The sequence below is a fragment of the Chaetura pelagica genome, unplaced genomic scaffold (assembly GCF_000747805.2).
Source record: "Chaetura pelagica isolate M959 unplaced genomic scaffold, ChaPel_1.0 scaffold639, whole genome shotgun sequence".
NCBI classification, from domain to species: Eukaryota; Metazoa; Chordata; class Aves; order Apodiformes; family Apodidae; genus Chaetura; species Chaetura pelagica.
The window spans coordinates 239,953-251,490 of NW_009954510.1; the positions used below are offsets into that span (position 1 = coordinate 239,953).

An 11,538-nucleotide genomic window follows, 5' to 3' on the forward strand; every position below is an offset into this window, starting at 1 on the left:
GTCCTGCCGAGCGTCCTCTCAGAACTTGCCTTGCTTTAGCTTGTCGATGTGGTACGTGAGCTTCAGGGCCGGCCCCAGCTTCAGCCCCATGTACTTCATCATCATGTCGCTCCGCAGCAGGAGCAGGGCCTTCCCGTCGATCTCCTGCAGGGAAGGGAGATGAGCACCCCTGAGCACCACCAGCTCTGCACCCCTCTGAGTCCTAACTCTGCCCAGAGCCAGCCCATGCCCCAAACCATGACAGCTGGAGCAGCAGTGCTGGGTGTGAAAGCACCAGGCTGCATCCCAGCCCTGCATCCCAGCCCTGCATCCCAGCCCTGCATCCCAGCCCTGCATCCCAGCCCTGCATCCCAGCCCTGCATCCCAGCCCTGCATCCCATCCCTGCCTCCCAGCCCTGCATCCCAGCCCTGCATCCCAGCCCTGCATCCCAGCCCTGCATCCCAGCCCTGCATCCCAGCCCTGCATCCCAGCCCTGCATCCCAGCCCTGCATCCCAGCCCTGCATCCCAGCCCTGCATCCCAGCCCTGCATCCCAGCCCTGCATCCCAGCCCTGCATCCCAGCCCTGCATCCCAGCCCTGCATCCCAGCCCTGCATCCCAGCCCTGCATCCCAGCCCTGCATCCCAGCCCTGCATCCCAGCCCTGCATCCCAGCCCTGCATCCCAGCCCTGCATCCCAGCCCTGCATCCCAGCCCTGCATCCCAGCCCTGCATCCCAGCCCTGCATCCCAGCCCTGCATCCCAGCCCTGCATCCCAGCCCTGCATCCCAGCCCTGCATCCCAGCCCTGCATCCCAGCCCTGCATCCCAGCCCTGCATCCCAGCCCTGCATCCCAGCCCTGCATCCCAGCCCTGCATCCCAGCCCTGCATCCCAGCCCTGCATCCCAGCCCTGCATCCCAGCCCTGCATCCCAGCCCTGCATCCCAGCCCTGCATCCCAGCCCTGCATCCCAGCCCTGCATCCCAGCCCTGCATCCCAGCCCTGCATCCCAGCCCTGCATCCCAGCCCTGCATCCCAGCCCTGCATCCCAGCCCTGCATCCCAGCCCTGCATCCCAGCCCTGCATCCCAGCCCTGCATCCCAGCCCTGCATCCCAGCCCTGCATCCCAGCCCTGCATCCCAGCCCTGCATCCCAGCCCTGCATCCCAGCCCTGCATCCCAGCCCTGCATCCCAGCCCTGCATCCCAGCCCTGCATCCCAGCCCTGCATCCCAGCCCTGCATCCCAGCCCTGCATCCCAGCCCTGCATCCCAGCCCTGCATCCCAGCCCTGCATCCCAGCCCTGCATCCCAGCCCTGCATCCCAGCCCTGCATCCCAGCCCTGCATCCCAGCCCTGCATCCCAGCCCTGCATCCCAGCCCTGCATCCCAGCCCTGCATCCCAGCCCTGCATCCCAGCCCTGCATCCCAGCCCTGCATCCCAGCCCTGCATCCCAGCCCTGCATCCCAGCCCTGCATCCCAGCCCTGCATCCCAGCCCTGCATCCCAGCCCTGCATCCCAGCCCTGCATCCCAGCCCTGCCCTGCCTGCACCACAGGGTTCAGCCTCTCGTGGCCATGAGAAACCTGCTGGGTCAGAACACCCAGGAACCACGTTCAAAACCTCGAGGAAGGTTGGGAGGAGGAAAAGAGGGGGTTTCTCTGACAAGGGAAGGCTCAAGGCAGCAGCAGTGCAGGGGAACAGTCTGTCACTCCAGGACATTGTCATCCCACTGCAGAGCAAATGTCCTGGGAGAGGACGTGCCAGCCTGGGCAGCAGAACTGTCACAGCACATGTAGCCCTGACATCAGGGCTGAAGGAGGCAAGGGACCAAACCCTGCAAACTCAAAGGGACTGACACTGTGTGCAAAGCAAATTTCTGGAGTTTCTAAGCAAAGTTCTGAAATCTGGCAGAGCTGGTGAAGCATCTTCCCCCCCCTCCAGCAAAGCTGATTTCAACAGCACAGCTTGCAAAAGTATCTGGTGCTTTACAGCTGAGCCAGATGTGCCCTCACTGAGGCTCAGGAGGGGAGCACGGAGCTCAAAATAACCAGAGAATGGCTCTGCACTTAGCATCTGCATGTGGAAATTTTCCAGTCCCTTGCAGCACTCCCTTCTTGACCTGGCCCTGGCTTGGCACAAAGCTTTGCCATGGACAGGTTTCCAAGAAGAAAACACTAATGGACTTAAAAATGAAAAACAAAACCCCAACCTCTAACAACAGCAAATCCTTTCCTATGTTGATGCTCAGTGAGGTGAGATCTCTGGTCATCTCCAGTACCAGTTTTGTTCTGCTTTCCCCTACTTAAGCTGAAAGCAAAGCTCTTCCTCAGGATGGTCAATACAGGGGACTTTTCATCCCTTGGCAGAGCTGAGCACTCTCTTGTATAATTAAATGAAAACATTTTTCAATTACTAGTAGTTCTAGAATAGAACTAATTAAAAAAAAAATAAAATTAAAACAAGAGTCTCAGCCCAGCACAGAGCAAGAACCATCCATCCCATCCACCTCTCCTGCCTGGGGAAGACAAGAATTTTCTCCTACTGCCCCTCTGACTTCAAAAGCCCCACCAGGTGTAAGATGGACTGAATCACAAGGCAGAGAGAAGACAAACTGTCTTGGCAGTGAAGCTGCCAAAATTTTTGTAGCTTTAATCCCACAAACTCTGTGCTGTTTGTCTGCAGCTACTTTACACTTAAAGACATACACAGGAACCAGAGGAATTAGGAGACCATTCTTTACAGGTAACAGCAGCAACATGCTCAAATTCCACTTGGAACATGTTTCGTGCCAGGAGAAATTTGGTATGAGGTGAACATTAAGACTCCAGGATTAAGAAGGTTTTGTGGTTTTGGTGCTAGGGTTCATATCCAGCCCAGAGCTGAGCTCACACACACAGAGGCAGTGGCACTGGGAGCTCCAGCTGGGCTGGGATGTCTGTCCCTCCAGGTCTGAGGAGAAGGATCCCAATCCTGGACATGATACAAGAAGGATTTACAAGGATGTTCCAGCTGGTACAAAGTGCTGCCATTTTCCTGACTCTCTGTTCACATTCATCTGTTTCATGCAATGACCTGCCCCCCCATATGCAGCATGTACCCACACCCACAGACACTCACATGCTTTCGGAAGAGATCAGCGTGGGGTCCCAGCTGTGGATCTGCCTCTCGGATGAACTGCATCACCTCCTCCACCGACCAGCAGGAGGGGTCGCGGCTGCTCAGCCGGGAGACGTCCCGGGAGCCCAGGTACCTGTCGGGGCCTGGGGAAGGGCCAGACAGCCCGTTACTCCGGGCATAGCTGCCCCATCACTCCAGCAGCTTATTCACCCTTCAGCTCCCACTCAGTCCCCTCCCAGAGCCGGCACACAGGCCATGTCCCAGCCGTGCCCCAGAGGCTCCTGCAGCACCGAGGCCTTATTCACTCTCCTTAGACCTTAATATTCACAGCAACCTTTTCAACTCAGCCCTTTTCCTCACTCTAAACCCAATTTCCCCTTGCACCCCTCCCAAGCTGAGTTTGCCCTCCCCATTCCCACCCTTCCTTACCCCTCCATTGCAGAAAACAATCCCGTTCCCACCCCTCTCCCCACACTGTTTCTCCCCTTGCTCCAAACACCACCTTTAGCAATTTTAACACAGCAAAGCAGTTTTGTGTTTTCATTGGCTGCATTTTCTGATGGGCTGAGCCCACCTGTGAAGCTCTGGTCTGCAGAAGCACCACCCGACCTCACCAAAGTCTTGCTCTCAGTGCTGGCACTGGCACAGCCCATTGTCCCAGCTCCCTACCTGCAGAGACTGGGGGGGAGGCAGACAGATCAAGGCATCAGCAGCCTGAACTTTTTAGAGGCTTTTATTGATGCCATGCACCTGAAATTACAACTTTTTTCCCACCACCTGTATCTGACGTGCTGATTTCCTGCAATGCTCTCCAGCTCCTCCTCCTTCAGAGCCAGGTGCTGCTCATGCACCCGCCCATCCTCCCAGCTCCCAGCCCCAGCATCAGCAGGCCCTTCTCAGCTCCCTGGCCATTCCTGGATCCATCCTCAAGGACTCAGATGCCCGTTTATTGCTTGGACAGCCCCCTGCCCATGCCTGCAATATCAGCTCCTGCCTGCCCCCTCCTCCAGTGGCCTCCAGGTCCCTCCTTAGTCACCACACAGCACGGGGTACCCTGAGACCATCACCCCTGCACTCCCACCCACCTGCTGTGTCTCCAGAGCCTCACAGGCTACCTGTGTAACAGTGTAGGAGCCAGTCTCCAGTACTTGCTGAAGTTAGAAAGGTGTAACTGGAGTTAGAAAAGCCCTTTATTGCCACATTTACCACCAGAGGGCCGGCTTCTCAACTCTTACCCCCAGAGCTAAGCCTGCGCAAGGCAGAGGTGCTGCCCTGGCTGAGGCTCGAGGGCTGGTGCAGGTGCCTGTATCCTTGCAGGCGATAGTCTCTGGAGCTCCTGCTGTGGCTGGATGAATTGACAGAGTTCAAGGCAGAGTCCATGGGGTCCAGGCGAGGCTCCAAGGGCCCTGGGAGGCCATCTCCCAGAACAAAGGTTTCACCTGGAATGCACCAAGCTGCAGTCAGTGCACCCGAACGGTGCAGCCCCGGGTTCCCGCTCGGCGGCACAAAGTGCAGACACAGGGCAGGGAGGGGGGAGCCACGGGGGGCTCCTCAGAGCAGAGACACTGAACCAGGCACTGCTAAACCCTGCAGCCTGGTGTCTGCCTGGCAAATGCCACTCTAGCCAGTTAGCAGTGATCATGGTTGGTGCTCAGATTGGAGGAACAGTCCCTCTGTTAATGCCACCACCAGCTCTGGCCTGCAGTCCTGTGTCCGTCCTGCTTCCCAGGCCCTTCTGGGTGCCAAGGGACACAGGACTCCCACAACAGCCCTGAGCAGGTAGAGGAGGCTCCCAGAGATGCGGGGTCAAGTGCCACACATCACCAGCAGCAGTGTTGAGGGCACAGGAGCACGCAGGGGGGACTGGGCTGTTCAGCCAGATGCTGCAGCCCAGCCCTGGTGCTGGGGGGCACTGGGCTCCTCTGGGCAGCTCAGTTGCACTGTCAGAGGCAGGCTAATCCCCTGGCCCAGATGGTAACCTGGTGCTGGTAACCAGATGCTAATCCCTCCTGACCTCCTGCTGGGCCATTTTTCACTGCCCAACCAAGTGGGCCACCAACACCCTTTGCTGGGAGGTCCAGCAGGGACAAGGCAGAGGGGTCTCCCCAGGCAGGGGGACAGTGTGAGACTGGATTTCTCACCTGCTCCTCCAGAAACACATTTTCAGCTGACAAGGGCAGTATCAGGTTGGAGGGGCTAATGAACTATCCAGGGTGATATATTGTATTGGCTGGGCCATCATGATCACCCTTTGCTGTTATACTGTGACAGCTTCATCCTAACACCACTTGGTAGATTTTACTATGGCTTACCCAACCCAGCCTTGATCCTGGTGAACCTGATGTGAGTCATCCTCAAATTCCTGCATTCTTTGTTATGAAATGCCTGGCAAATTTGTACAGCCAAAGAGGAAGACAAATCCTGCAATGAGCATTGCCTGTCCACTCCAGGCTGGGCCAACACACCTGGCTGGGAGCTGGAGCTCCTCTACCAGCATCCCTGGGAGCAGCTCACAGTCCTGAGCTACTGCCACTCAAACAGCACAGTAGGTGACAAGGATGAGGAAGCTTGAGCAACTGCCCCAGCCAAACCCTGAACTTTTTTCCTGGGACCTCCCAGACCACAGGAGTAGCAGGTGAGAATAGTGAATATTCAGGTGTGCTGTGAGGGCACAGAGTCAATACTACAGTCCATGAGACGCAAAAGCTCTTGAGATCTTCCCAAACTTTCCTGCTAAGCTGATGCTGCCAAGCTCCAGTGAAGGAGATGCAGCTCCCCAGAGCCTGGAGCGTTGCAGAGGTTGAGCCCCACCAAATGGGGTAACCTCTCCTAGAGGCACATTGTTTTTTCTGGTTTCTATGAACTACAGAACCATTCTGTGAACTGGGATGCTGGTTTCAGCACTTCTGCTGTGTTTGAGCAGTGAACCCAGAGGCAAGTTGAGCTGGAGGCAGCCAGCTCACACCCTCCCTGGCTTCATCTCCCAAGGCTACACAGTGGACACACCCCTCTTGTCCAGCTGTTTGGCATTCAGTGAAGCAGATGTGATACTATCACCTGCATAACCTTATGAAATTCAACACAGGCAAGTGCAGGGTACTGCACCTAGGGAGAAATAACCCCATGGATCAGTACAGGTTGGGGGCAGAGCTGCTGGAAAGTAACTCTGTGGAAAAAGACCTGGGAGTCCTGGCAGACAACAGGCTGACCATGAACCAGCAACGTGTCCTTGTGGCCAAGAAGGCCAATGGCCTCCTGGAGGGCATCAAGGTTAAGTGTGGCCAGAAGGCAGAGGGAGGTTCTCCTGCCCCTCTACTCTGCCCTGGTGAAGCCACATCCAGAGAACTGTGTTCAGTCCTGGGCTCCCCAGTTCAAGAAGGAGAGGGAACCGCTGGAGAGGGGACAGCAAAGGGCTACAGGATCATTAGGGGACTAGAACGTCTCTCTTGTGAGGAAAGGCTGATGGACTTGGGCTTTTTTAGTCTGGAGAAGAGCAAAGGGGATCTTATCAATGCTTATCAATGCTTATCAAAGGGTGGGTGTCAGGAGGATGGGGTCAGTCTTTTTTCAGTGGTGCCTGGTGACAGGAAAAGAGGTCATGGGCACAAACTAGAACATAGGAAGTTCCATCTAAACATGAGGAGGAACTTCTTTACTTGAAGGGTGGCAGAGCACTGGAGCAGGTTGTCCAGAAAGGTTGTGGAGTCTTCATCCCTGAAGACATTCAAAACCCACCTGGACATCATCTGATGAACCTGCTCTGGCAGAGGGGTTGGACCAGATATCTCCAGAGGTCCCCAGCATCCTCTGATTCTGTGACTCTGTGAAAACTGCAACCCTTCATCTCGTGGGCTTTGTCACTTTGCACTTGAGGCATTTCTGCCTTTCTTTGTTTTAAGACCTCTGGGACACTGTCAGAAACCAGCAGCACATCCTTCAAATCTCATGCAGAAGCAGTGCTGATGGGAGGACTGTTACTCCCTCAGTGCCCTGTGCTGTGTGCTGGCCCACATCTCACTGGCCTCCTGTGTGCTGGCTTCTGACCCAAGACTATTCCTGAGCAACTCTGGACACTTCCTTCACTCCTGCACCACTTTCCCACCATCCCATGTCACCACTAGGCTGGATGCCAACCCAGCACTGAGCTGGCTGCTCTGGCCCAGGCCCAGCCTGACCCACACAGTGATTGGGTCGGACACCAGTGGCTCCACAGGAGCTGCTTCTGAGCAACTACATTTGGCTTCCTCTCCAAGAGAACAGTTCTGCTTAAAACCCAAACCACTTCCCATAAAACATCTGTGAAAAAGAGTGACATCTGATTCAGGGAATGGTGCAGAAGCAGGAGAGGGGTCAGTGGCCTCTGCATTGGTCTGGATGTTTTGCAGCAGGAAGGTGACAGTGGGCATGGGAACAGGTCTGTGCTGCACCTCTCCATCCTCCAAGGAAGCCCAGCACCTTCTGCGAGGTGGCACAGCCTCAACTGCCAGGACATCCCAATGTGCTGAGTCAGGCAAACACGTGTGTCTAACTGCTCCTGGGGACCCCCACGCTCACATGGAGGGGATCTGTGCCAGCAGGGGGAATTTCTGGGCTTAGCGAGCAACAACTACAGCTTGGGAGGCTGCAAGACCATGTGCACAGGTTCCCATTGATGCAATGCTAAGGATCCAAAACTCACCCTGAGAAAATATTTAACTCAACAATTAACACACTGTCATTATTCTGAAGTGAATGCACTGTGATGCATTCTTCAAATATGCAATCATGTTCTGAAACAGACTTATGATCACAGGCCTGAAGAGGATGAGGCCAGCAACTGGGGAGCACTACTTTGTTCTGCTCAAGAGGTGGAACTGAAACTGCACGTTCACTCTCAGGTTACCCACCTCCAGACTGGTGAGTGCTTAGTCATGCTGTAAATATTGCAGCAGAGCTGGAGGCTTCTAGATAGGGTCAATGCAAGAGAGAGTCAGGAAATTCTTAAAAACATACGGAAAACTGCTCAGATGAATGATACCTCCAGAAAGGGGAGATGGAAACGAGGCAAGAGTGGAACACACACCAGCCCTGTGAATCATCTGCAGCAGAAGACAACATGCTTCTGCAAGCAGCAGGGCACAGGCTGTGTTCAGACATCCACAATATCCAGGATCCTTCTACCCTTGATGACCAGCTTGGGAGCTAGGAGGAGCTGGTTAACTCTTAGGCAGATTTTCTTTCACAAACAGCTGGTTTTAAATACAGGCTTGCATTTGGAGCATGGTAGGGAACACACCACAGTTACTGGTGGAGGGGCAGGGAGAAGCTAATTAAAGTTTAATTAAACAAATAGTGCTACAGATTCAAAACTGGTGTTTTACTTCTAAATCATGGCATTTGGCCACGAGCATAAATCCGATTTGCACAACTACTAAACACCCACTGTTTCCAACAAATGAGGGTCTTTGAAAAGCAGGTCCCTACTGTGCTGAAACTGCAGCTCTTCAGCAAGAAGCTCCATAAATGCCACTGGATGCAAGAGGAAAAACAATGTGAGATGTGAGATCCCCCCTTGTCTTTCTGACTTCTTGCCAAAGGCAGGATGAATGAAGACCTCCCACTGCTACTCACTGCCCTCAATGTGCCAGACTGGAAGCTGCTCAGGTACTGATGATGTCCTTCACATGCTGCAGCCAGAACAGGCTCTGCTGGGGGAGCTCATCCCCACAAGAAGAGTTACCTCCTATCTGAGTATTTCAGGCTCATATTCTTAAAATACACCCTCTGAAATGCAAATATTCCTGCTTGTACTTAAATTTCATGGTGGAAGAAGACGAACAGGCTTTTAGGGATGGGATAAAAATGCACTTCCAGATGGAATCTGGACCTGCATCTCATTTCTGCCTGCCCTGTACACCCCCTGTTTAGACCAAAACCAGAATAAGACCAAGCTGCTGAAGAAAGTTCACACACCAAGAGGATCACCATCCTCCTGTGAAGGCACTTTCTGCCCACTTGTCTTTACTTCTACAGAAGACACTGGAGTACTCTGGGCATCCAGATGGACTGTCTGATTTAAAGGCCATAACAGAACAGACTTTGAAGTAGACTAAGAATCAGTCTTGTAGACACCATAGATTCCTCCTTGGAATTATCCATTACAGAAGCCTTGTATCTTCACTGACAATATAGAGGGTGTACAACACTCACCACCTAACCAAGGCATCTTCATCTTTACAGCACCCAACCATGCTTCAGGAACAGCCCACAGAGGAGGAGCTGACAGCTGTGCTAATGGTTACCTAAGGTTGATGTACTAGAGGAGAATGTCAAGGAGATGAGCAAGGATGCACCTAGAGGTGAGAAACAGACTGGGCCTGAAGGAACAATTTTTGACTTCTCAATATGCTGGAATAGATGTGATGTTCCTACACAACACCTCATTCTTTGCTTCAGCTACATGACAAACCTACAGTTTTCATCATTGCTGATAATAAGGGCACTAGAAACTGCCCTTCATAGGGTGCTAGTTCAGGTCAGCTGTGCTTAGATCCAGGGTCAGGAATCCTGAAGAGCAGAGGGCACAGCAATGGATGGAGACTAGAATTATACCACATGGGAAGATGTACACTCAAATCTGGGATCAACAATCCAAGCCCAGAAAACTCAGTAAGAGCCAGGGAAATGTGATTCTAAAGGGACAACAAGAGAGCACAAAGCCACTGAACTATAAGCCCAACCAAGAGCTTCCAGCAATTTTTCAGGGACTTATTACAAGGAACTGTGACTAATACCTTGGCAGATTTCACCATCAATTAATTAAAAGGCTTCAGCCTGCGATGTGGCAGCTTTGCAGTTCAAAACAGAAGGGAAGGTGTATTTATTGAAGGCTCAGGTATTCCTCCAGCTACCTGGACCCCCTGGCAGCCTCCCACCTGCAGGGGACAACTCTGGACCACATACCCAAGAGGATGTTTCTGCAATTGCTTCTGAGAACATGGCACAGCACACAAGCCCCAGGGTGACACTGCAGGCAGCAGGGATGTGATGTGATCTGGTTCAGTTGGTGGAGCACACACCAGTGAGACCCTCCCTGCTGTTTAGGGAGGACTGTGAGAAACAAGATGGGACCCTGGGAAAGGGCAGCAAGTTCCAGACAATACAGGTGCACATCAGCATCTGCACCATACACTGTAGCAAAACATCATGGAAAAGTTCAGGGGAAGATTGACTGAAGCAACTGGGCAGTTTTATGACCGTTATTACCGCACGCAGCAATGGAAGCTAAAATACAGGCAATTCAATTGCAGATTATATGGATTAGATGATGACTATCAGGGTTAGAAGGAATTCTCCCTGCATTCCACATGCCTTACACAACTGCTTGGGGAACCTGCCTTGGCACAGACTGGTTTCCTCATTTCTGTCTTAAACGTCAAGCACGGACCCATGTCAGAGACAAAGCAAAGCAGGATTCCTACACCAGTGGCTCAGCCTGGCACAGCAAATCTAGTCCTGCTGCATCGTTACAAGTTGCTACAAACAGGCAGCTTTGGGAAGAGACACTGTGCTCACCTTCCAATGGGTGACGGTCATTCTTTGGTAACTTGGGGGAGAGAGGAGCACTGTATGGAGGGGAATCTTGGGAATACCGCTTTGTACCCCGGCCTGGTCCCTGCAGAGTCCCGTCTAACGAACTGCTTCTGTCTAGGAAAAGAGAACAAGCCCTATTTAGGAGTAGAGACTTGCTGGAAAGTTCAGTCTTGCCAGAGTTAGGTGAGACTTGCATGCATCGCCAGCCTGGGTAAAACTGCAACCCAGCACATCAGCATTTGGGATTTTGCTTTGCAAGCTTTGTCAGAGAAAAAAGGTGGGGAGAAACCTGATGGATCTTAGGATCAATATGTTTTGACATATTTCCCCCTTTGATTGACTCAATACCATTTCTTCCTATTCTATCCCCTGGCTCACGCTGCACGATTCCTGCTCCTCCCCACTCCTCACCTTTCAGGGGCACGTAACCCTTGGCCAACTTGCAAACAACCCTTGGACGACTTGCAAACACGATGTGCCATGAAAAGTGCTTGACTAAACTGTACTCAAATTTTCAATCTTTTCCCAAATGGCTCCCTCCAGTGTCCCCCAGCTGTCGCTGCTGCTCTTCTCCAAATGCTTCCCAACCATGGGGATCCCCATCTCGCACGTGGCAGAGCAGACACCAGGCTGGGCTGCCAGATGTGCCTTTGCCACGGGCTGAAGGCTGCACCTGAGGTGTCAGTGGGTGGATGAATACAGAGGATGGAAACGCAGACATGGATGGAGCAGCAGCCAGGCTGGTGATAGAGCAAGAGGCAGCCTGAGCCCTGTCTGGGCAAGACAAGGTCAGCTGAGGAGCAATGAGGAGGCTCACAGCCTCCCACAGCCGCGGCTCCTTGCTGGCCCCCTGCCGAGTGCCCTAGCCCGG

The 11,538-nt window shown here is 53.4% G+C and overlaps 1 protein-coding gene across 1 annotated transcript in view; it reads right to left on the minus strand.

Annotated features, from left to right (window-relative positions):
• Window positions 1-18: 18 nt before the first annotated feature.
• The window catches only part of SCMH1 (sex comb on midleg homolog 1 (Drosophila)), a 51,921-nt gene continuing 40,401 nt past the window's right edge, over window positions 19-11,538 (minus strand). The window contains exons 11-14 of the mRNA XM_010004698.1: window positions 10,650-10,781; window positions 4,331-4,534; window positions 3,096-3,238; window positions 19-144 (exon numbers count right to left, since the gene is read on the minus strand). Coding sequence (XP_010003000.1) covers window positions 19-144; window positions 3,096-3,238; window positions 4,331-4,534; window positions 10,650-10,781 — 605 coding nt within the window. The remainder of the gene's footprint in view (window positions 145-3,095; window positions 3,239-4,330; window positions 4,535-10,649; window positions 10,782-11,538) is intronic.